This window comes from Chaetura pelagica, unplaced genomic scaffold, assembly GCF_000747805.2.
Source record: "Chaetura pelagica isolate M959 unplaced genomic scaffold, ChaPel_1.0 scaffold135, whole genome shotgun sequence".
In the NCBI taxonomy this organism is placed as follows: domain Eukaryota; kingdom Metazoa; phylum Chordata; class Aves; order Apodiformes; family Apodidae; genus Chaetura; species Chaetura pelagica.
In genome coordinates this window covers 4293668-4320000 of record NW_009953649.1, presented here as the reverse complement: position 1 = coordinate 4320000, position 26333 = coordinate 4293668, and the positions used below count along the sequence as shown (strand labels likewise).

General features: G+C 39.1%; 1 protein-coding gene across 1 annotated transcript in view; it reads left to right on the top strand.

Annotated features, from left to right (window-relative positions):
• UTRN (utrophin) overlaps positions 1-26333 on the top strand; it is a 346073-nt gene that overhangs the window by 79396 nt on the left and 240344 nt on the right. Inside the window, exons 5-20 of the mRNA XM_010000014.1 lie at positions 1476-1568; positions 2433-2605; positions 6056-6171; positions 7240-7403; positions 7987-8190; positions 9303-9484; positions 10189-10339; positions 11773-11892; positions 12633-12734; positions 16476-16583; positions 17123-17302; positions 18617-18786; positions 20976-21099; positions 23132-23219; positions 25541-25776; positions 26040-26220. Coding sequence (XP_009998316.1) covers positions 1476-1568; positions 2433-2605; positions 6056-6171; positions 7240-7403; positions 7987-8190; positions 9303-9484; positions 10189-10339; positions 11773-11892; positions 12633-12734; positions 16476-16583; positions 17123-17302; positions 18617-18786; positions 20976-21099; positions 23132-23219; positions 25541-25776; positions 26040-26220 — 2392 coding nt within the window. The remainder of the gene's footprint in view (positions 1-1475; positions 1569-2432; positions 2606-6055; positions 6172-7239; positions 7404-7986; positions 8191-9302; positions 9485-10188; positions 10340-11772; positions 11893-12632; positions 12735-16475; positions 16584-17122; positions 17303-18616; positions 18787-20975; positions 21100-23131; positions 23220-25540; positions 25777-26039; positions 26221-26333) is intronic.

Below are 26333 nucleotides of genomic sequence, written 5' to 3'. Positions count from 1 at the left end.
CTGCTGTAAATATTGGGAGGGTAAAATCCACAAGCTTCCTTAGTACTTTGAAGTGTAATTTGTGGTTTGATTCTCCTAACCAAGAGACCTGTGGGGAACTGAAAATTGTCAAGATAGTATCTGAAAGCAATGAGGTTGCAAGTGGATTTTGCAGAATTAAAGCTATTTGTGATTGTGTGATAAGAGGAAAAATATTCATGGGCTACCATTATGTTCTTATGTATTAGCAATATCTTCTAAAACAAACATAAACTTTGTTCTTGTCCGTTCTGTTATTTCATGCTACATCCACTGAGAGCCAGAGTGTGGGCTTTGTTACTGTGCTGTGGTTGTGGTTGTGCTGTATTTTTTAATTGCTTGACAGCTCCTTGATGCAGGCTTTGTGTCAATGACCAGTTCTGATTCCAATCAATGCCGAGATACAGTTCTCAGAGTAATTGTGAGCTGAGAGGAGTTTCTGATAGGCACTGTGGATAACACTGTTTTGAGCAGGGGAAAAAGCTTCCCCATCCAGGTGAAATGCACAGTTCCACCTGCCCCTGGGGCTGCAGGATGCTCCCAGTTCAGGTTATTTACAAGAGTGAAGCCCCACCACCTGCCCTGTGTAGGAGTGCGTTGCAGCATCTGCTGTACATGTATATACAACCAGGGAGGTATTTGTCTCCACTGCCATAGGCAGCTTTTCCTGGCCAAATTTCTGTAGATGTGGTGTTAACTAGTACAGTGTGCTGCTCTTGGTTCCTTTCAGAAGGTGGTTCAGAGTTAGTGCTGCTTTCTGTGTGTTGACTGAATGGAGACTTACTGCCCCATTTCAGTTCAGGCTCTAAAGTGAGTGAGTATCTGGTATTGTGCTTTAAGCTTTACTTCTTCTGAGGGCTGAATGCTTGATTGCAGAGTAAGTAGCCTCTCCTGCCCTCTTGCTTACTAAAGTAAACTTGTTTGTCTTTTCTGTGTTACCTTTTAATGATCTTGGGCCATCACTGAGTCTATACAGGGTGCTATGCGTATAGGAAACTTGAAAATGTTATTTTTCCCTCAGGATTTTGGTCTCCTTATATAAAGTTATCCTATTTGGGTACTGGTTCACACAAAGGACAAACATTGTTAGAGTTTACATGGTTCTGTAGTATCTCTGAGTGTGTCTAGGAGCAGGACTGCTTAGCTTTTTTTTTTTAATATCAGATTCTTCATTTTTGCATTTCTATTGGTCAGTTTTGACTACTGGTATGTATCTGTATATTAGAGGAGAGGATGAAACTCTTCTAGTGGATTATCTCTCTGATGCTGTCTTTTGTCATGTTGTTTCAGCAGTTGTCATGACAAATTCAGATAGGCGGTACTTGCTCATCTCTGATCTAACCACAGTTAGTTCAGAGCACTTGGTAATGTGGCTGGACAGTCAGGAATTTGGGGTAGGGTTGTGACTTGAAGCTGTGGTAACAGTGTTTAATAGAGAGTTGATCTGACTTCTCCAGGTGGAGTTGGTGAATATAGGAGGAACTGACATCGTTGATGGAAACCACAAGCTGACGCTGGGGCTGCTGTGGAGCATTATCTTGCACTGGCAGGTGAGAGGCTGTTGAGAGAACTCCTTCTTTCCCTGTGCTTTGATCTGCTGATATTCTCACAAATCTTCCTGGTGTTTTGATGGTGGACAACACTGCTTCTATTTTGAGCTGGTAAATAGAGACAGGCCAGTGTTTGGTTTCTGATCTCTGTCTATTGGCTGCCTCCTACGACACATGTTCTCATATGTGCTCAGTTGTACTCAGTCTCTCACTTGAGTTCCTGCTGGTGTTCATTGCAAAGAGGCTTTTCAGACTGAAACAGTGTATTTATACTCCTTCCTCAAGGCACTTATGAACTTCTCTTAGCAGGTACTTTTTTACTATCTATGTAGTTGTGTTGGACTTGTATTTTATATGCTGCTCTGTAGGTTTGTTTCTCTTTTCTCTCCTGGTTTATCTAGGTAACTGGGAGGATGATCTCATTCACTTAGAGGAACTTTGGCAGATGCTTATGCATAGTACCCAAGCAGTAAACTGCTTTTGTTGGCTGTGTAGATATCCTCCTCTTGCAGAAAACCTGTGCAAGCTCTATTTTTGGGTTTGGCTTACTGGTGGAACTGCAGCAGAAGGCAGTAAAAAATATCATACCCCACACTTAGCGTAGGCAGCACTGAGGAAAGGGGGAGGATTATAACGTAAGAGTGATATGTCATTGTTACGTGAAGGATTACTGGTTCTTTTAATCAGAGTGCGAAGACAGTCTGAAGACTCTTATTCCCAGGTTTCATGGGAGGAGTTAGTTTGGTTCATAGCTTTCCATGGGAAAGACTCTTCCACAATTCGTGAAATAGCTTGGCTCAAAATTTTTATATGCAGGAAAAGTGGAGACTATGTCCATGAAGTGTAGTTGCTGCTGTCTTGCAGGTGAAGGATGTAATGAAGAACATCATGTCAGATTTGCAGCAGACCAACAGTGAGAAGATTCTGCTGAGTTGGGTTCGGCAGTCCACAAGGCCTTACAGTCAAGTCAATGTCCTGAACTTCACCACGAGCTGGGCAGATGGACTTGCCTTTAATGCTGTCATCCACAGACACAAGTAAGTAGCAAATAGCTTCTCTTAAACCTAGTGAAGTAAGCAACATTTTCCCTATGTCTTCATGCTTGAGCATGTGACATCTTGTAGCCTGCTTTGGTGAGTCATGTTTTGGGTTTTTTTTTGTGGTAACATTAACAGTGGAGTGGTATTGTCAAGGCCTTGTAAAGGATGGAACCAAGGCAGCAATGTCACTCAGTTCCTGCTCATGCACGAACCCTTGCTAACTGAAGCAGATTTACATTCCACTTAGTATGCATTATCCAGCTAATGTGCTGAACAGGTCTCTGCAGGGGGGTTTGACCACCTCCTTCCCCTGTACTTCCTTCCTGCTGCTCTCCCTCCTCTGCAAATGGAAACATTTCTTCAGTCAGTTTGCTGAATCATTTTAGTAGGAAGATACAGAAGCTTCAAAACGAAGAAGTAAAGACAGGATCTGTAGCTGTTCTTAGTCTTTGCATGTATGTTGCCTGAAAGACAATGTATGCAGTTCTTTCAGGAGAACTGCTGAGCAGAAGAATCAAAGGATAATAAGAGTACTTCAGGTATCAGTAGCGAATTCGTTAGTTTTTTCATTGTACTTTGTAAGGAATTATGTTAAAACTTCTTTGCACAGATCTTTTGTATTTTTTAAGAACTCTTTGGTGGTCTAAGGAAATGATTGTTACAGACTCCTATGAAATTTAACTGACGGTTCTTAGGTTTTTAAAATTTTTCTTCTGGATGATTCATTCTAATTCAATATACTTTAAATGAAGTCAGCTCATTGCTTGGCAAAGGCTGACTTTTAACCATAAAAAACATTTTATTATGGTAATGGTGTGATACTATCTAGCATGTAACCAAACCTCCTGGCCACCAGGAAGTAAGTGTTATGGCAAGCGCTTCACAAACACCCAGAATATATAAGCCCAGCAGATACAAAGTCCTTGCAAAACCTTATGTTCACTTTGAGCCTGCTGCTCTCTGCTTTTAAGTGCCCATTTGGCCTCTGCTGACTGAAATAACAGGTTCTGTCACAGGCTCACTGGCTCCAGGACAGGTCTGCCCTGGTACCTCTATGTGCCTTGTAGACCAGGGCTGGCTTCTGTTCAGCCTGCACCACACTGAGAGCTCCTGAAAATTTGGAAGGGCTGTTCTTCAATTCAGAGCAATGCTAGCAAAGGTGTCTCTGGACTGCATCAGAAGTATTACCAAGTCCCTTCTCTGGATGGTGTGAATGGTACTGCCAGATTTCATACTGGCTTAATTGCCTGCAGCAGCGTGGATCTGCTGCTTGAACGTGTGAAGCTTTGTGACAGAGAGAGTGCCAGCTTTAGACACAAGTGAGAACTAGGTGACCTGAGGGAAACAGAAGGAGAGAGGCAGCAAAATGGGCTTCAGGCTTTTTGCTGTACTCATGCATTTTGACTATGTACTTGGGCTTTGCAGGATCTGAAATATATGAGCTCTGCTCTTTTCAGAGCAGGGTTAAGTAGCAAAAGGCCCTGCTGAAAATTTGAATAGAGTAACTGTTTTCCTCTGGCTTCCTAAAATTTCAGTTACCTGATTCTGCTGATCTCTGGGCCTTCAGTATTCCCTCTTTCTGGGAGCCTGGCAGCTGCCAGCACATCAGAATTCAGCTTTGCTGTCCCTGGGCACCAGTCCATTAGCCAGGGAAGCACCATTTTTCACACACTTCTAACAAGTCTTGAGCTGGGTTTAGATTTAGGCCAGCTTTGAAAGACAATCTTTAAAATGCACTTGCAAAGGTCACAGGCATTGGGGCAGGTTGCAGAAGTGATAGAACAACAAAGCTGTTTAGCCTACCCAGATAGTAGTTCTTCACTACCTAAAGGGCATTTCCAATATTGCTTTGAAATTGTTTAATATCATGTGTTTATAATGTATAATAATCACTTAATGTAGGACAATTTTGTAGACCCCAAGAGGTTCAGTAGCTTGCTTTTCTCTTATGTATCTATGAATGATTGTTAGTAGTACTACCTTTTGGCTATAATATCTAGTAACTTTGTAACACAGCACTCAATAACAATATGTGAGGTAATAAGACATTCAACATCTTACTGTGCTGGTCTCTTTACTTTCCTGATGCTAGCTTAGTTCCTCTGTGAATTAAATTCTGTTCTTTGGTGCAATTTTCTTGCTCATAGGTAAATATCTAGCTTGCATTTTATTGTACTTTGTGTTATCATGGCATTGTGCAGGTAGTGTATGTATTGTGTTTATTGCAATATGTTTTCCAAAGTAAGAGTCTCTGCTAAGGCTTTATGTGAATCTCTGTGGTTATCCTTATTGCTTCTTGCATGGAGGGTACACTATTCCACTAGCTTCTGTCAGGATCTTTGCATACCTTTCTTCCCTACTCACCCCATCTTCCTTCTGGCAATTTGCTTCTCAGACTTTGCTGGCTTATGGCCTTCCTGTTTAAAAAATGTAATGACAGAAATTAAAAAAATACTCTCAGGCCACTTTAGAACAGAATTAAGTAAAAATAATTAAAGGCAAGCCCATCTCTTCACCCCCAAGTCCTATAAAGCACTGAATCAAGAGCAATGTTTTAATGAGAAGCCACTGTTACACGGGAATGTGAAGTATTTTAATGGCCTTGCAGTCTTACAGGCATGCTGCTGCAGCTCTAGGGTGATCATGTCCTCTCAGTGTAGGTACCACTAGGAGGGGGCCCTGCTTGCTGACCCCACTTTCTGCTCTGTGCTCTTCTCTTCTCCTTTGATGCCTGTTTTGGGTGCATGGCTGGGCTGGAGATTTCATTTGGTTCACAGTAATGTGACATGAAGGCTGTGGCACTGTAAATGCATCAGCTCCTTGGTCTGATTTGCATTGTGACTCTCACGAGCACTTGTGATGGGCTGCATTTTTTGTAGGTATGTTTTTGATACTGGTTTTTTGTTTATTTTAATGGTGAAAAAAGGCATAGGATAGGGTGAGCAAGCAGGGGTGGAGATCACTGCTGCTCCTGGCTGTGATGGTTGGGGTGGGCACTGAGCCACATCACAAGTTTGGAATGAGGCTCTCCAGGAACAGAGTGACTCTTGATACCCCAGCAGAGCTTGATGAAGAAAGCATGTAGTAACAGTAATATTGTGACAGAAAAAGTTGAAAAATCTGGTTGCGGGATAAATTCTTAAAAGAGCTGATTTATTTTCTTTTAGTATTTCACCTCCTGATGCAGTCAATGAGTATATGTATAGAATGAAAGGTGGATGTTGCTGTGGACCTACAGTCAGTTAATTGATTTTTTGATTGCCAGATTCACACTAATAAAAAGAGAGCACATTTTTGTATTTATGCATTTTTGTATATGCACTTACTTGATATTTTCTGTGTATGTTATATTACTTCTTATCCATTATTTCATATTCTGCATGGTGCAGAACTGTTTTCTTCAGATAAAATGTATTTCTTTCTTTCCTGTTTTGTCTTTACATTTAGACCTGAGCTTTTCTGCTGGGATAAGGTTATAAATATGTCCCCAGTTGAGAGACTGGAACATGCTTTCAGCATAGCCAAGAACCACTTGGGAATTGAGAAACTGTTGGATCCTGAAGGTGGGATATAATTATTTTACTTAATTAGAAGCTTTTGTGAGCTCTCTTAAAGGAATTTTATTTTGTTGACATTTACTATACATACAAATTCTAGCTGTTTCGTGCATTGATATTTTGTTTCAGGCCCTTAAATTTGGGTTGAAAAGAATGTAAATTTTAGGGTAAGGGTATGTCTGTCTGTATGTATGCTTTGGCTTCTTGAATGTTAAAGTTCAAATTGATTTACTATTGAGAGACAGTATACAGAAAGGGAAGATGGTATCCTGGGTCAGTTTTATTTTAGGTAGATCTACTGCAAGGGACAGTGCTTTTCAGATGAAGTAGAGCATTATGTAGAATGGAATAGCTTAAGAGTTCATGCTATTTTGCTCTTCATATATACATTGAGTAGCAGTAGCTGCCAGTTCTGTGAGTACTTACTGTGTGGGACTACTTACCAGAAGACTTTAATGGCACCTTCTTAAAATTCTGAGCTCTCACTCTGCTTTGAAGGGAGCCCCTGAAGATTCACTCTAAGACAAGCCCTCAAAATTTATAGATTCAAGCACCACCTGCTTAAAAAAAAAGAAAAACAACAAAAACAAAACAAAACAAAAAAAAAACCCCAAACCTGAGTGAACCTGAGTTGGTGAAACTCTCATATGAAAAGTAAGAAAATGAACTTACCAATGCTGGGAATAGAGACAGAGCCTAAGCAGAAGAGTTCACTTATGTGGGATACTGTCCCTGAACTGCATGTCTGCTTGGGAGATGCTCTAGAATAATTTTCCCCTAAGTTTTTATTCCTTGGTAACTTCATGTTTGGACTCTTGCTTCAAAAAGAGTGTGCCTTTTAATGTAACTTCACTTCCAAATGTAGAAAATTTATTATTTTAAATTTTTTCTCCTGTATACTGTTTTCAACCATATGTCAAACATGATTCTCTTAATTTAAACCTTACTAAAGGCTACTTAACAGAAGAACTTGTGATTTACACTATATGTAAAGTCTTAACTGATTTCTAAGCAATGATTTAGAAAAGCAGCTTCTTCATTTATTTTTCCCCATATTTTCTCTTTTTGATGCAGATGTTGCTGTACAGCTTCCAGACAAAAAGTCTATTATTATGTATTTAACCTCTTTGTTTGAGGTCCTTCCTAAGCAAGTCACCATGGAAGACATCCGGGAGGTGGAGACGCTTCCAAGGAGATACAAGCAGGGATGTGAGGATGGAGAGTTCAACGTGCAGCAGGTGTTTGTCATCAAAGTCTGCCTGGCTTTTCTAAAGTTTTAATTTTAGCTGATCTTCAGTCTTGTCAGTTTTCTCTGGAACATGATTTCTGTCTTGAGCAACACAATTGGGAAAACATGTAGATCATATCGTCTTCAGGATTGGCTTCAGTGGTTTTATCTTTTCTTTTCTTTCTAATTAATGTACAAAATATTGTGTGTTGAGGTATAAAGCTTCATCAGTGTTGTTTCTTCTGTTTCTCATTTGTCTTGGCAAGCTGGAGAGAGCAGCCCAAAATCTGAGTTTGCTGCAGGACTTGTGGTGTTGGTGGTGTATTTGTTTTGTTTGTGTGTAAGATCCACTGCTGTATTAAATGAGCAAGATTAAAGTTGTCTTTTCTATCCAGGTTCCTTTTCAAAAAAGTGAAAGTTCATCAGTGGTGACTGTGAACCTTCTTGTTAAAAAAGTACCAAATGACTACTTTTACTTTTTTTTTTTAAGGATTAAAAGGGATCTTAGTTGTTCTGTTTTTAGTATAATTTGGTAAAATTTGGGAAGGCATCTTCTGTGTACTTCTAAGACCACTTTTCTCTTGACTGCCTAGGCTGCAGCAGTTGAGGAGGAGCAGGGCAGTTCTAGAGCAGAGACTCCCAGCACAGTGACAGAGGTGGATATGGACTTGGATAGCTACCAAGTTGCTCTGGAAGATGTTCTTACATGGTTGCTGTCAGCTGAGGATCAATTTCGGGAACAGGAGGAAATATCTGGTGATGTTGAGGAAGTCAAGGAGCAATTTTCCACCCACGAAGTAAGTTCATTTGGCAACATTTGTTGTGTGTGAGCTCAAGAACTTCCATTTCCTGCCATTCTGATTCTTCTATCATGCTTTTTCTAAATTTTTCTAAATTAAAAGCACCTCTAACTGAATGTGATAGCCTGGTGTGGTGGGGTATGGGTTTTTTTTTTTGTTGTTGTTTTTGACAAATAATAGCTTCTTGAAGGTGAAACGGATCTTAAGAGAACTTACAGTGGAACAAGCTTGGAAACTTTAACGAATTTTTTTGAAATATCTTTTGGTGGCTGGTTCACTGGTGTCTATAATACAAAGACAAAGGCTGATTTGTGCCTCTTTGCTGCCAACTACTAAAAGGCCTCGTCAGCCTTTATGTCACTTACTGTTAAATGCGGGCAATGCTGAAATTGATAATCATGTTAATTGAATTCAGTGGTCTCTCTGTCATGATTAGCATAGCGTATTTCAGAAACATGTGTTGTTGCTTCTAAATTATTGTTGTTTTAAAATTATTTTGTTGTTTTGATTCTGTTCCAAGTCTGAAAAACTGATCCGATGCTGCTAAAAGTTTCAAGTTTCATGTTAGATGTTTTAGTTTTCTCCTGTGTCAGTTTACTGTATACAAATGAATTTAAAATTTGAATGCTGATCAATATGAAGAGTTTCTTTTTCCTTGTGCTACAGTTTAGAAGCCTTGAACCAAAGGAAGAGATATTCTAGATTTATAGTAAATATGTGAATTTTTAATGTTAACTCATACTGTTCTATTTGCTTTCCTATGGTACATTTCAGATCTTGTTTTATGTTCTGTTGGCCATAGGTAAGTTTCTGTGTCATTTTCTTGGTGCATTTGCTCAAAGGCTGTCTTCTTACAACCTTTTTCTCTGAGATAGTTAGCTTTTTCCCCCCTCAATTAGCTCTATTTTACTGTCTCCAGAATTTTTGTAGCTCATAAAAAATCATGTGTCAGGGAGAGGAACAGGTCTGCCATGCTTGTGGGTTTGGTGGTGCTGGCTCATTCTGCAGCACTGTTTCCCACACTACAATTTATTAGGACAATTACAAATTCGTAAGTTCATTTGGGAGCTCACAAATCACAGTGGTGTGGCTGGTTGTACCATTTCCAGGGTTTTATGATGGAACTGACTGCACACCAGAGCAGTGTGGGCAGCGTCCTGCAGGCTGGAAACCAACTGGTGGCTCAGGGAAATCTGTCTCCTGAAGAGGAATTTGAGATCCAGGAGCAAATGTTGCTGCTGAACTCCCGCTGGGAAGAGCTACGGGTGGAGAGCATGGACAGGCAGTCCCGGTAAGTCATTGTCACACAGCTTCTCCTAGAGTTGCAGGTGCTTATTGCATCTTGGAGAAGATGATTTGCATCCATTTGTAAGATTTTTTAAAATATACATATATATTATTTTTTAATATTTTTTTAATGTACTCTTTAGTTTGTGACATGCAATCCACTTTCTTTGTACTTTGCAAGGTGTGAAACAAAGGAAATGAATATAGCTGGGTTTTTGGGGATTCTTAGATAAATCTTTTCTGACTGTTAGGTTATGTAAATGTACCAGACTGTAGTATGTACGTGCAGTAGTTACATAAGTGTTTTTAATATTGTTTCAGTAGTTTGAATTCCTGAATAAAGCATACAGCAAATGGGGATAGCTATGAATGTTTGCACAACTAAAAAGCACTTAGAATCATTTTTTCCTGCCTGTGGGTTATCAAGCTAAGAGCTGCAAATCCAGGGAGAAACTGTATTTTGTTGCCAAGTCTCAGTAGAGGCTCTTTGGGAGGCAACTCCCTGTTGCAAGGAATATTCCCTGGTATAAATTGTATAATTCACTAACTTTGTTGCTTGAGAAAGAAACAGGGATACTTAGTGGTGAAAATATTATTTGATAATAGCTAACAGATTTATGAATGGCCTTCTTCCCTATAGGAGCTAGAACTTAGCCTCTTTCCTTGGGAAAGCTGTTTCTGAAAAACTGCCTGTGCTTCCCCCTGCAGCCTGCATGACATGCTGATGGAGCTCCAGAAGCAGCAGCTGCAGCAGCTGTCTGACTGGCTGACGGTCACTGAAGAACGCATTCAGAAGATGGAATCTCAGGTCTTAGCAGAGGATTTGGAGTGCCTTCAAAAACAGCTGGAAGAACATAAAGTAAACCTTTCTGTCTGTTATGTAATATGTAAGGGAGAAGTGTTAGTAAGATGGGTGTGGTGGTGGGTTCCTTAGCTGAGGAGCTGTGTTGTGTCAGAAGTCACATATGGTTCTGTGCTCAGGGGTTGCATTTGATGTTTAGAAAAGGGTGATGATGGGATAGAAAGGAATTGGAAGTTTCTGGAAGTGCTTTCTTAACCGAACACTGATGTCTAGAGTAGAAACTGTTATTTTTGCTTCTTGTGGGAAGTGAAACCTGTTGGTAAAATTGTGCAGGAAATGAGGCCTCTCCAGGTAAATTGTAGGTGTGAGTGACAGTATGAAATGTACTCTGGACAAAGTTGTCTTTAATGATGGGAAGGCATTGCTACAGTGTGCTTGAGATTTGCAGATTAAAATAATGTGAGAGTTGAAACTGTCAGGAAGGGCCTCCCAAGTCACTGATTCTAGTCATTGCTCTGCTATGCATTGTAAGGGGGACATAGACCACAGGTCTCTGATGTGCACAAGGTCTTGGAAGTGGTTTGTCTCAGTTAAGTTTCTAGATGGGAGTCGAGCCTCTCTAGCCTACAGTGATTTTTTGAAGGAGAAAGATGATCTTTTGATATTGTCATGGTGGCAGCTTTCATTTTCATACTCAGTGATGAGGTTGACCTTCTCCCCAGCACGGGACATAGCTCACAGGGCAAGAACTGTGGAGTATTTTTAGTCTGTGATTTTCTGTCCCATGTTTGCATTTTTTTTTCCTGTATCTTCAAAGTCTGGGGAGTTTGAGGCATGTTGTTCAAAGAGTATCTTAGGATATTCTGGGATAAAAATGGTATTTACAGTACTGTAAAGGCATATTGATCTTGCAGAGATGTTTTGGAGGAAAGCTTTAACCATGGAATCTGTTCTTCTAGAAGTTATATGCATATTTGAATCTACAGATTTCAAACTAATTGGAAGAGTATACTTTCTGCAGTTTTCAGCTATTGTCTTTGAATGTCATGATCAGTTATCACACTCTGGATGCTTATAAGAATGATATTGTCAACTGTTAAAGGCCAAATGTTCTTAGCGATTTTCCCCTGTTTGGCATGCCCTATGATACCTGCTTATTAACAATAGTAGCTTTTTATAGAAAAATGTAAGCTGTCTTGCCTATAACAGTATTCATATAGAAATTCAATGCAGTTGCTGTATGATTCTCCTAGTCAAGTGTGATGCATAGCAAACACTCCTTCGTGTTTTCCAACATTTTCACAGAATGGTTTTGGGTTAATTTCTGAAAGTCTTTTGCTTCCATTTACTTAAACTATGCAGATTCCCATTGGCAGTCTGTCTAACTGTTGAATCTGAGTGCTTTACCACAGCGGTTGTGTCACTTGCTTTGGCCAAATTAGCAGATTAGCAAATGTATTAAAAGTTGTTAACCTGATTTGTTGTTCTAGAGCCTGCAGAGTGACCTGGAGGCAGAACAGGTGAAAGTAAACTCCCTAACACACATGGTTGTCATTGTTGACGAAAGCAGTGGGGAAAGTGCAACAGCTATGCTAGAGGAACAATTGCAGGTAAAATGTTAGAGCCTTCTTTTTTCACCTGTAGTAGCAGGCACTTCAAACCTTTACATAAAATGGTTAATCAACACTGAAGTGTTTAAGCACAATTTATTCTAGAATGTAATTTACAGTAATATTTTTTAGAAGTAATATGAACATAAAGAATTATTAAACTTACTCAGGGTAAAAGCTGCAAAAGTGCTTTGGTGACTTTCAAGCTCAATTCCTTCTGAGTCAAGCTGTTTGCATTCCCAGTGACTTAGGCACTTTTGTAGTGTATCCTTTCAGCAGTTTCATAAAAATGGGAAGATGCACAGTACAACTCTTATTTCACAAAAGTAATTTTCATTAAGAAGTTAAAATCTGATGGAGAAAATATTTAAAGACATGAGCAGAAATCATCTGGGGAATCTAATGTGAAGTATTTTTCTTTATTTGTCAGAAGTTAAACTGTAACCTGAAATATAGGGAATGTGAAACAGAATGTAGTGAAATGGAATTCATGCTACTTTGTTAATTCCTTTTGAAGTCAATGGAATAGCTCACTGACTTCAGCAATAAGGCCATAGGTCAATTCTTTTGCAAGTTTAAACATCCGGCTTTGTGCAGTACAGCAGTGGGGATAATGGGCAAGGCAGTCATGATGCAGAAGGGGAGGTTACTGTGAAGTAGAAATTATGCTTTTAAATATCTGATTTTTGAATTTCTTTGTGAGGCTTGAGAATGTTCATGAGCGTTGCCTCCTTTTCTAGAGGCTGGGTGAGCGCTGGACGGCGGTTTGTCGCTGGACTGAGGAGCGACGGGTCAAGTTGCAAGAAATTCAGCCTTTATGGCAGGAGCTGCTGGAAGAACAGGTTAGTTGCTCTTCAGGTACCCAGAATGACTGGCTGATTTGTGGAGAGAAAAATAAACCAAGCAAGCTAAAAAAAACCCCAACCACCACCCAAATCTCTTAGTAGGGTGTAACAGCTCTTGGGAAAAAATTTCAAAATACTAGATTTTTGTTATTGTTTGGGTTCCCAGTGTTTCTTGAGGAGCACAGTAGCTATGCATTGCAAGAGAAGTATCTTCCAAAATTTAAGTGGGAAAGTTTATAACTCTTTGTAAGAGAATTTCCAAGGTACCTTGCAAAATGGCCAAGAAGTGGGAATATCCATAAAAGCAAAATGGCAATGAATCACTAGGTATTTTTGGTGGTTTGCCAATTACAGAAATTTTTCTAATTGAGGTATATGTACTTCCAACATGGATACAGGTACACAACCTGGTAATCAACTGATCAATAGATACTGTTTTCAGAATAGGTAACATAAAACATTTTGCCAAATGGCAAAACATGCAGCTTGTCTCATTTTGCTGAGTTTAGGCAAAGAGTAGAATTGTGAAGATGATGACACTGTGAGTATTGTCTTTGATATCACACATTTTATGTATATATTAAATATACTGCTCAAACACAAATTAACTGGTAGCATTAAAAATGTAGTAACACAACCGCATGTGTTAGGTTTGCATGCCTAGTGCTAGACCTTGTGTTGTATTTCAGATTAAAATATTCGATGGCTTTTCCTCTGAAGGCTTTACTTAAGTTGTTTTGTTTTCTTCAGTGATAGTATTTGTCACTGTAAGCTACTTTTAAAACTCTGCTGTACAGCCAGATTGTTTAGACGTGTAAAAGAAGTACAACAGTGCTGATACAGCTGTTGCTATCAGTTACTACCTGGTTTCTTTGACAGGAATGTTTTATTGTGCATTTTTTGAGGTTGCATATATAGTTCTTCCTGACCCCTCCTGTATCTATTTGCAGCATATCGATAAGCTGAATTTGAAGCTCATGTGTTCTAGTTGCTACCTTGTTGTGAATATGAATTCAATCTTCATATTCTGTTTGATCCAGTGCCAAGTATCTATTTATATGTATTTCTTTAAATTACTGTGTTGGCATATGTGTACGTATATATAGAAAATGGTGTGCTAACATTTTCTGGCACCTCTTAACAAGGGCATGTAGTGATAGGACAAGGGCTAATGGTTTCAAACTGGAAGAGGGTAGATTTAGGTTATACATGAGGAAGAAATTCTTTATTTTGAGGGTGGTGTGACTCTGAAACATGTTGCCCAGGGAGGTGGTTGATGCCTCCTCCCTGTAAATGTTCAAGGCCAGGTTGGATTGGGCTTTGAGCAACCTGGAAAGTGTCCTTGCCCATGCATCATGGAACTAGATGATCTTTAAGGTCCATTCCAACTCAAACCATTCTATGATATGATTCTTTGAAGATAAGTTGAGAAATAAGGATTCCTCAAAAATCCTCATTCTGTATGTCCAGGTATGGACTTCAAGTGCTCTCAGTTTTTATGACCATATCTGAACATGTTTTCTGTCCTCTTCCACCCTTTGGGGGAAAGTGGCCACTCATTGACTATTGCAATATTGTGAAGTATATCATAGAATCATAGAATAGATTGGGTTGGAAGGGACCTTTAAAGATCATCTGGTCCAGCCCCCTCTGCAATGAGCAGTGACATCTTCAACTAGATCAGGTTGCTCATAGCCCCATCCAGCCTAACCTTGAATGCTTCCAGGGATAGGGCATTTACCAACTCTCTGGGCAACCTGCTCCAGCGATTCATAACCACTGTCATTGTAAAAAAAATTTCTTCCTTATATCTGGTCTGACTCTACCCTCTTTTAGTTTAAAACCATAGCCCCTTGTTCTGTCACAATAGGCCATGCTAGAAAGTTTGTCCCAATAATTCTTACAAGCCCCTTTTAAGTATTGCAAGGCAGCTATAAGGTCACTCTGGGGCCTTCTGTTTTCCAGGCTGAGCAACCCCAACGCTCTCAGCCTTTTCTTATAGGAGACGTATACCACCCCTCTGATAGTTTTTGTCATCTGTTGGAGTTGCTTTGGTTTCAGCTTTTTTAATTTGTGTATAATTGTGTTGGTCTGTAAAAATAAAAAAAATAAAAATAATCTGTGTTTATTTAATGCAGAATGTCATAATACATGTAATGAAGAAGCAGTTTATATTAGGCAGTTTAGATCAGCCTATATTTGCATTCATTGTTCAACTATGGACAATGCATTTCTTACCAACAAGTTCAAATTACAGTTCTCTGCCCTGAAGAATTATAAAGTCACCTACAAAAATTATTATTTGAAGCTAATTAGAAGCTTCAATACAAACACTTTGTTAACACAAAAATAACTACAACATTTACGTTCTGTCGTTTTTCCATTTAATCCAACCAGATGGAAAGATGAGCAACAACAATACATCAGCCTTTTTGTGGCTGCCTAGAAAATTTTTCGAAACCACATTGCCAAGTCAACACAATTCTTACCACTCAGGAAACAAATTTCTCAATCAGTGCCAGATATTTCTTAGCACTGTGATAATTATGTTTCAGTTTTCTAGGCAGAGTTATCTTCAGCTGCTGATTTAGCAGAAATTAATTGAATACACTGAAGGGTTTTTAAGATCCTCTTACTCATAAAATATGTTGGCTGGAATGCCAGAGTAATTCTTCCAGGGAGTATGTGGTATTATAATTTTGTTTCATACAGACTTATGGCACTTCCACCACCATTGTGTTTTCTATCTATACATTTTGCTTATTGGTTTATATTAGCAATGTAAACTGCTTTACCCCTTTTGCCCAAAAGTTGCTGCAGTTCTGGGACAAATAAAAAAATACACAGCTTCACTGAGGAGCCTGGTGGCTGTTGTAAAGTGTGCCGTTCAAAGAACAGAGGTCTGCCTCGCTGTATCACTTTATTTTTTTAAACACAGAGGAGTAGCAGTGTGCCAGTGTCTGTGCAGCTGAACTTGGTGGAAAGCTGGACATTCCAGTCTACCGAGATGGCCGCACAGGGGCAGCAACAGAAAATTTGCAACATAATATCAAACGTTTAAAATCCTTCCTGATACTGGACAGTTACTGCTGGAGTTTCCCTAGGAGTGTTGTGTGGCTGAAGTGAGACCCAGGATAGATTTCCTAGCAAAATGGAGTATGTTCAAGATCCTTGAGTTACTACTGTCCAGAGCAGACAGCTCCAGCTTTCCACAGTTAATGAGGCAGTGGTTGCGAAAGTCACTTTGCAATTGGAAGTAGGTGCATTTAAACAAGGAGGTGACTGAGTCTCTGACTGATTGCCTGGACTAAAATAGCACTGAGTTATTAGTAGTGTAGCTTCTGTGAGAAAATATTTGTAATGGCTGGAATCACCAAGGAAGAACAGCAGAGAATGAAAGAAAGCATTCTTTACATTTTGATACATCTAATTCCAGTATACATTAGAAGTCCTGCATCAGCTTCATTGCGCGTATCTGCTCACTATAAGTAACTTTGGGCATTGTGTTCTGATATATTGAGAAATGTTTTTGTTGGCATTGTTTTAATAGAAAGGATTACTTACTTCCCTGATCACCAGATATATTTTGTCCCCTTTTTGTTAATGCCAACTGGAATTCCTGCATAAAGACTGCAGAACTGTGCTTTGAAATCTGTGCAATGATCTTAGAGAAGGAATTGTCAATAGCTGTTTGACAAACTTAGTATTTTCTTGTACTATTTTTCTTATGATCTGCAGTGCTTATTGAAAGCTTGGTTAACTGAGAAAGAAGAGGCTTTGAGCAAGGTCCAGACAAGCAACTTCAAAGATCAAACAGACCTTAGTGTGAATGTTCGAAAACTAGCAGTGAGTATCATTATCCTGCTCTATCCTGTGAAGTCTTATGACCTAAATGAATGGCAAGTTATCATTTTTTGCACCGTAGAAGCTGTGAATGTGTAATACTTTGGAATCTAGGACAATATTATCTCCTTGCCATATTATTTCACTTGAATTTAAAAAATCTGTGCTACTTACTCCATGACCATTCCAGGCCGGTGTACCAAACTTTGAAGCAATTATCCTGAGTTTTTGACAGAGTTTGGAGTTTATTGCAGGCCACCAGTGAGCTGTTTGTTCCAAAGTGTGGGTTTGTGGTTTTTATTTTTTAAAATACATTGTTGCATTTTGTACCAGAACTAATAATTTGTAACTGTTACTCAAGACATACTGCTGACTGCTCTAGGAGCTTTTTCATTTATGTGCTTTTTGAAGTTTCTGTTAGTGCTTCATTACACAACAGAACCGTTTTGAAATCTATGATGTATCTGACTCATCATGGAATTAAAAGCTAAGGGATGGCAGAATACTTAATGTCATCTTTTAATGTTTTCTTTGAACTTCAGATTTTAAAAGAGGACATGGGTATGAAGCGGCAAACACTAGACCAGCTGAATGAGCTAGGTCAGGATGTGGCCCAAATCCTTGGGAATGGCAGAGTCTCCAGTAAAATTGACCAGGATCAAGAAGAACTAACTCAGAGGTGGGACAGTTTGGTTCAGAAGCTAGAGGATTACTCTAACCAGGTACTTTACAAGGCTTTGTTACTTTTTAGCTGTTTAGTTGTCTGTATGTATGCAAACGTCATTGATAGTGTCAGCAAAATTGCCCATGTGAGTTCTTGTCATGAGGCTAGAGAGGTAGGTGAGTGTTCTGTCACATGGGACTGACTTTATCTGCTGACAAACCTATCTGCAGTTTTGGGCCTTTGAAACCCCAAGTTGTTAACCTGACTAGTCCTGTTACTCCTTTTTTACACAGATTAAGCTTCATTTTTCTGATGACTAAAACAGGCTTGCCATGTATTATCAATCAGTCAATGCAAATCCCTTTAAACACTGTAAGAGTGCTGGGACTGGATTAAATCTGATACTAAAAGAAAACAAAGACAAAACCCCAAACCCAGAATAGATAAACAAATGGGAGTCATACAAGCATTTATGCTCTGTGAGTATGATTTCTCATCTGTTGAAAATAGAGTAGTTGTTTGTTTGATATGTAACGATGATAGCCAAGCTGGATTGTTAAATGTTTAGTTTAGTATTTTGAGTGCTTGGTCATGTTTTTATTTAGACAGAACTCCCGTTGGCTTCTGTGAGAATTTTGTTTGACAGTTTTAGGACTCATATGTCCCTTTTTTGTGGTATTAAAATGTTATTATGGTGAAGGCTGTGGGACTGATTCATGATGCATTTAGTGTATAGTGAAAGAGTTGTGCAGTCGGAATAAGGATCCATTTCAGTCATGTGGCTTTAATTTGTTGTTCTGAGTCAAAGCACTGGGGAGTGCCAAATTCTGTCTTCATTCTTTCACTCTCCCTGAATATCAAGCATATACTTAGAACTTACAGGTTGATTCCAATGGGACTTAGTTTATAACCCATTAAAGACTGTGGAAGGTTTCTATTGACTTGAGTGAGTTTTTAGGTCAAATTCACTGTGTATCAGCTCTTTCTGAGAGGTAGGCTTGGTTTTATGGGGTATGAGTCTAAAATTCAAGTGTATGTTAATAAACCCAAAGAACCTTGATTCTTTCAGTGAAGCAAGCAGTTGTGAAATAAAATAGATACAGTGTTTATTTTGCCAATTTGAGTTCACTTGGACTGGCATAAAATTTTAGGTGAACTGAGAATTTTGATGTGTTTTTTGCATCTGGTAAAATGAGACAAATGAAGTTTTTCTGTGCAGTGCATCTCTGATGAAGGTGCTTCATGACATGGTTATTTGTAGGAGTGAATTAATGGACTTTTATGGATGACAAATAAAGGGAACTAAGCAACAGCAGTTCAGCTTCTGTGTTAGGAATGGCATTTAACACTTTTGCTGAATTATTTTGTATAGGTAGCTCAAGCTGTAGGAAGTGTAGGGATGTCACAGGTTTCACAGAAGACTGCTGCAGAAACAACATCATTGAAGGAACATGTAGTGGTTAAACAAACCAAACAGGAATTGCCCCCACCACCACCCCCAAAGAAAAGGCAAATCCCAGGGGACAGTGAAGCAAAGAAAAAGTAAGTATATGTAATTTTTGTTTTCCTTTCCTTGCTAGATACTACATAGACTCGCATTCGCATTAGGAATTATTTTTTTTCCACAGAAGGAGTGGTTAGACACTGGGATAGACTGCCTAGGGAGGTGGTTGAGTCACCATCCCTGGATGTGTTTAAGGGTTGTTTGGAGGATAAGGGTCATGTTGGTGGATACGGTTTAGGAGAGAACTTTTTAGAGTAGGGATGATCGTTGGACTCAGTGATCCCAAGGGTCTTTTCCAACCTGAATAGTTCAATGATTCTATGATCTCATGGTTGTGACTTTTGATTCTTCTTTTATGCAAGCAAGGAGTACTTAATTTGTGTTCGTGAGGTCGGGACTGGGGACTGGGGAAGGGAATGTTATGTACAGCCGTGTTTCAGAGCAGCAGAAAGACTCCAGCATCCATTAATTTCAAAGAGAATTGGGGCTGTTTTGTTTCTCAGAAAAAGCAGGTCTTTACTCCTTTGTACTTTGGTTCCTTTGTTGAAAGATATAATTAATTATATTTGCTTTCTTTTGGAAAAAGCATATTCTCATATTTGGTTAAAAGGTGTTGTGAAAGTGCCAGGTATTTTGATTGATTTATTATTTATTTCTAATCTCCATAAAATATATGGGGGAAATGGGAGAAACTGCACAAAAAAACCCTTGAACATATTTCATATCCCTGTTGTTTAGTACAGTGATGTCTCCTTTCACTAGTATATCTGGAGTGACTGACTGATTTGCATGTACAGAACCATAGAATGGTTTGAGTTGGAAGGAACTTTAAAGATCATCTAGTTCCAACCCCCCTGCATGGGCAGGGACACCTTCCTCTAGACCAGGTTGCTCCAAGCCCCATCCAACCTGGCCTTGAACCCTCTCAAGGAGGGGGCATCCACAACTTCCCTGGGCAACCTCTTCCAGTATCTCACCACTCTCACACTAAAGAATTTCTTTCTAATGTCTAATCTAAATTTACCCTATCACTGTGCTAGGTGATGTGTGTTCACACAGTGAGGAAGAGGTGTTCTCTTCATTTTTCTGGAATGGAGGTTTGAAGGTGTGAGGAACCTGCCCAAACCCTCTTGAGGACCCTGGTCCTATCCTCCAAGCCTTTGTGGGGGTGATATGTGCACATGAGCATCCCAGGGCAGTAACCCAGTCAGCAACCCATCTCTCTGCAGCCCTTTTCTCTGCCTCAGGAGTCATAGAAACTAATTTAGACTTGGAAAGTAAAAGTGATTATCTTTTTTCCCAGAGTTCAAACTGTATTAAGGACTGGAGTCAGTTAAAGTAGGTTAAACTTGCTGGTGCTTTTGCCTGATCCCAGTTGTTTATGTTGAAACCAGCAAATGGCCAAGAACTAGAACTTTGCAGGTTTTCCCATGAGAGCTTTGAGTGGCTAACAGTGACTTTTGCATTTGTTGGTAGGCTGTTATTCCTTGTTAAGATTTGCACTGTGTTAATCAGTATAATTGTAATATTATACTGATTTGCGGTCTGTATAGTATATGTGTCCTCTCAAGTTCTGTGCAGTGTCATTAATTTGGGAGTTGTGGTTTTTTTCCTTTGTGTTTTTGAGTTTTTTGTTGGTGGGTTTTAGCTTGGAGGTTTTAGGCATAAGAAGGTTATGTTAGTATAGACATGTCCAACTGCAGCCAAAAATACGCTATAAGCTAATCTTTAGTCAGCTAAGAATTCAAAGAAGGTTTGTCAACAGTGAGTGCCATGGGTGCTTAAACTGCTAGCTTTTTCTTTAGACTAGTGTTGCAGACTTTCACAACATCTAGAGCTGTAATTCTTATTTGTCTTGTTCCTGAGCTTTAGTTTATTCCTTTCAAAATAACTCAGCATTGAGTGATATATTAAAAGAAACAGTAATAGTTTGCATGAAGATATGTATGAAAAAAAATATTAAAATAAATTGCACCATGTATTCTTAATTTGCTCCCAAAGGCTGATGCCATGGACATAACTTATACTGTGGCAGTTTTTTGAAAGGCTGTCTCTGTCCTATTGCCTGTGATTAGCAATACAAGAAATGTGAATCTTCTGTGCAGCCTTGCTGTTTTGGGATTGAGAAATGTACTGAACTTTAAGATGTTTGATTTTTAAGGGAAAGTGACTGAATAGGAAAAAATGACAGAAAAAAATAAAAGAAATGTCTCACCTTTTAAACCAGGTTTGATGCTGAAAGTACTGAGCTCTTGAACTGGATTTCAAAATCAAGATCTGCCATTCAGGCTGCAGACATCAAAGAGTACAAGAAGATGAGAGACACTTCAAATGTGAAAGAAAAGTTGAAGGTAAAATGAGGGGGTAGAAAATGTTCCAGTCAATAGTATATTTTGTCTCCACACTGTCTGTCAGCTCGATGTGTGGGCTTATCAACATGCTTTTTGAGGATTAGATCCTTTAGTTATACAGAACTGGACACGCATGGAAATCTCTGATCAGCTGGACACAAACTTTTGCTGGTGTTGGGTTGCACAATCCATAGGAGATTTAAAAAACTTGTATTACTGATGTCTCCTTTGGAGCTCTGATAGATGTCTGTCTTCAGGATTAGTATATTTTCCACTAAGCAGCATATTTTGTCTTCATGTTTCACAGTTGGAAATTAACTTGTTTGACACTGCTTTCATAATTTTGACAGAGATGGGCCAGTGGGCTGCTCAGACCCCTTGAGTAAGGCTGTGACATTCTGCACACACTGTGTAACATGCAGGGTCCAAAGTGTTCTATTGTTACAGTGTTTGGACATGTTTGCTCTATTAATTTTGGAGAAAACCTGAGAGTTACAATTTATATATGGTATTACTGAACTGCAAGACAGAATACAGAATTTTACAGGATCCTATGGGAGCCATGAAATAACTATTTAAACTTTCTTCTATTTCAGGAATGTGTTCTTGGCTTTTTTGGTCCTTGAGCATGTTTTGTTAATGAAGGCTTACTGGAGCTTTAGCAGGACCTGCTAGATTTGATTCTTTTGCAATCAAAGACAATGCTTACAAATATCTATAAGGAGACTACCTAAAAGTCCAAAATGGTACCAGTAGGAATATTTGGAATGGCAGTACTGTTGGAAATAAAACCCAAAACAACCCTCCCAATAGTTTATCTATAGAACTGTATGAGTATTTGTAACTCTTTATAAAATAAGCTCCAAGAGAAACATGAGGTTCCCATGAACTGCACTGTTTTTAAATTATTGGGCTCTAATTAGGTAGGACACTGTTTGTCCTTCCCAACTCTGCAAATAAATGCATGTTGCTTCTGAATATACTATCATAGAATCATTAAGGTTGGAAGGGATCTCAAAGATCATGAAGTTCCAACCTTCCTGCCATGAGCAGGGAACCTACCACTAGAGCAGGTTGCACAAAACCTCATCCAACCTGGCCTTAAAAACTTCCAGGGATGAGGCATCAACAACCCCTCTGGGCAACCCATTCCAGTTCTTCACCACCATTATAGTGAAGAATTTCTTCCTAATATCTAACCTAAGTCTCCTCTCTCTCAGTTTAAAACCATTACCCCTTTTCCTATCACTGTTTTCTCTGATGAAAAGCCCTCCCCAGCTTTCCTGTAGGCCCCTTTCAAGTGCTGGAAGGCTGCTATACTTTAGCGAATCAAAACCAGAGTAATGACCTTGGACATTACTTTTGAAAATACTTTAATTTTGAGATAGTTTATTGTAATCTCAGAGGGTATTAAAGTTGTGGTCTGGTGGCTGAGAAACTCAGCTTTCCTCTTGGCTCACACAATTCACCAATAGGTATGCCTTGAGGGAGAAACTTGTTTATCTAAAAATCTTGGTAGTTGCATAGGATTTCCCTCACCATTTCTTTATGAAGGAGAGTGAAGCAGTAGAGCGTATGAGAGTGGGTTACTAGTGGGCTGTAGTTCTTGCCAGCTGGACATCTAGTGAACAGAGATTTTCCTTCTGGAAATCTCATTAGAAACTATAGAGGTGGACTGTTTTAAAAAGTATTTCCTTCACTGTTTCACATGAAGTTATTACAATTTTTGACCACAAGTGACTTCTTTTGCTAGTGTGCTGGTATCTGATTTCCCATAGCAGGATTGTCAACCCTTTTAACAATATTTTATTCCTGATGTTGTATTAGTCTCTTGCTTTCCTGGTACTTGTGAGAGCCAACTCCTTTTGCATTTGTTTTCTGAAGAAGCAGGACTAACATGCATGTTAGAAAGTGCTGTATCCAAGAAAACTGGAATGTGTTTTGGGTAGTAGTGGGAAAACAAATGTTCCTTGGGGTTGGGGAGGTGAAGAAAAATTACCCTCTCTGTATTCTTTCGGGTTTCACTTTGTAGGTGATGGAAAAAGAAAGGATTGAAAAAAGCCAAAAGTTAGATGAACTGAAACGAAGTGGACATGTTATTTTGGATCAACTGGGAAAGGGTAAGAAACTAGAAGGTTTTTCTGTTCTGTAAATTAATCAGAGGAGTTGTCAGGAAATAAGTAGTGCCAGGTACACTACCTCCAGTGAAGTATCGTGATGTATTCCTTCCCTCTCCTGCCATTTTCTTTCCTTCAGAGACACTGGTAATCTTTACTATTACTAGTTATTGATATGTGTTTTGTTTCTACTAAAGCTTATAGAAAAGCAATATTAATATTCTTCAACGTATGTGTTCATTTGCAACCTTTTAATGTTATTTTTGTTAAAATAGAAACAAATTCTTAAAATGACGGTAACGTGTTTTGGGGGGAAGGAGTTGCTTTCATCTTAATATGTGTGGACATATTGAGTATAAAAATAAAAAATATTACTGCCTTAAGTGGAAATTTTGAAACCAAATTGAGGCTTGGTAAGTGTGTATTCATAGTTTTCTCTTTTTGTAAAACCTGTCATTATGTTTTGATGGTGCAGTTGGAATTTATGGTTCAAAGGCAACAGAGAAGCCTACATCCTTGAGAAAATGATTGATTGTCAATTAAAACACTTGTTCCTGGAAACTTATAATTAACATCAGTGAAAGATGAATCTTTATGTATTGCCAAGATTTTGTTTCATAATCTGACAAAACTCCATCAGTGAAATGTGACTTATAAAAGAGCTCTTCATACAATCCTACAGTCTGTAGGATTCACTATGCACTTTGCCGCTGGTGAAGCTGCTGTGACTGGTAACATTCAGACAGGTGAAAACTGGTATCACTGACCCAGCATTTCCTTTTGGAAAATGCCAATTTCCATTTGATTGCTCAACTGTCAAATATTTTTCCAGCCAGCCCCTTTGCCTGGATGCCACAATCTGCTAAGCATCTCTGGTCTTCCCCTCCTTGCCTACTACAGCAGAAGCATTTTACAGTGGGTGCTGTTGCCCTGAATCTGATGACTCGAAGCCACTGATTTGACCTTCTGTTTAGATTATACAAATTTGTAACTGTTATTTGTCTTCAAACCCGGACAGAGATCCTCCCTCCCCTCCCTCTCTCTCTTTCATACACCTCTCAAGTTGTGATAGCTTATGGCTATGAAATCAGTGTCTGCTGATCCTAACAGGAAATGCAGTTCAAAAACTGCTTTGTATAAGCAAATTCTGCTAGTATGTTTTGTCCAGCTTAGAATTACAGCCTTTCTCTGCAAAAGCAGGTACAGTTACACCTGTGCGCAGTAACACACAGCACTGCTGTGTGTGATTGCATCCATTTCCCTTCTGGGGCACATACAGGCTGTGCTGCAATGGCAGTGACTAGTCACTGCATGCATGCTTCTCTTACATGTCTGGCTGCAGCCACTGTGCCGCTGTGTCAGAGACATGCCAAGTGCATGGCCAGCATGTGAAACACAGGGAGGATCTATGGAACAGAGCCTTAAGTGCCCTTGCAGCCAGCTGGCCAGCTGCCCTGGCCAGAGCACTGGGCTCTGCTTCTGCTAAAGCAGAGCAGTAAACAGACCCCTCCTTATACTCCAATTTAAATGATAGAACTTTTAAGTCCAAATGACCCAAATGTGCCTTATACAAATAAGGTGATACCTTGAAAGAGATTCTGCATTGGAAACTTGGAATGGTAGGAAGGTACTGGAAATAAAAGAACAAGGAATGGGTGGGAGGTGTGTTCAGGTCTGCTGCTCAAGTAAGGCATTGATTTGTCAAAAAGATGGTGTAGCAAGTACTTCACGTAGTCACTCTAAGTGGGAAATAACTTTGTTTTGTCATGTTGCTTTTGTAGCTATCCATATTACCTAGTTATTAATCATATCTGCACACTATGTGACATGGTTAGTCATTGTTCCCTATCTCTCCCAGGATGACAGGATTTCCATCTACCTTTTCAGTGAATTGATTGCTGCCTTTCAGCTTGCTACTTCCCTTTTTCTTTACGGATTTACATAGATTTAGGATCATTAAAAAAAGCCAAAACTCACTAGAGGTCTACTTAAATAAAACCTATTTTACTGAAATCTACATATCAACATTTAGAGTTGATATGAGAGTCATGATGGTCAAGAGATAGTGCGTTGTTATAAATCCAAAAGTCATCAAAGAGAAATAATGGAAATGGAATATCTCTTAATTTTACTATTAATGTGGAAATAAAAAGCTGAAACACTGTTAGTAATAAGTACAGTTTTATAGGTAGAGGACTTGGAATCAGAGTATTTTGCATGTTAATGCAAATGTGCATCTGTATCTGAAAACAGGAAAGGTTAAATGCCTGTTAATCATAATATGTTGCAGTTAATGTAACAATAATTTATATAATCTTTTTTAGAAGGACTTTCTACAGTGGATGTAAAAACTTTGATGGAGAAAATATTGTCAGAGTGGAAAGATGTGGTTCAACATCTGGAAGAAATGGCCAGAAAGATGAAGTACCAGGAAGATATAAATGCTTATTTTAAGGAAATGAGTGATCTTGAGAAGACTGTAATTGAGAAGGATGGCTGGCTTAAAAATGAGGCTTCTTCAGCATCACAGCCCTCAGCAGTCCTGAAGGACTTATGCCAGGTAAGTCTGGCAAAAATTTTGATTTAAAGCTGTTAGGAGCACAGAATGTCCCAGAGGAGCTTAGCCTAGTCAGTAAGGTTACTCAAAACTTCTGAGGCATCCAGAGCATCCAAATTTGGCTGGAAGATTTTGGTACTTGTGTTACAGGAGTGCTTTAATGTTTTTGCCCTAGTAATGTGGAGGAGCTGTGCTGTAGTAGCTTACTTAAATCTTTGTGTTAACAAAAAAAATGTGAGATTTGGGGTTTTTTTTACCTTTCACAGCGGGAGCTAACTCATCTTCTAAGCCTGACTCCACAATTAGAACACCTGAAAGCCACCTGCAGGACACTCATGTCTCAGCCCATGCCTCCAAACTTTATTCAAGAGAGCTTGAATGGTTTTCTTGATCACTTCAAGTTGACTTGTCAGAAACTAGAGGAATGTTACCAGCAGCTGAAGAAAGGTAAATATATATTTTATGTAACATAAGCCTTCCTGATACTTGTGTTCTGGTTTTGTGGGTTTTGTCATTCTTCTGAACTGATTGAAAAGTCACTGAATAATAAGCAGTTTTCC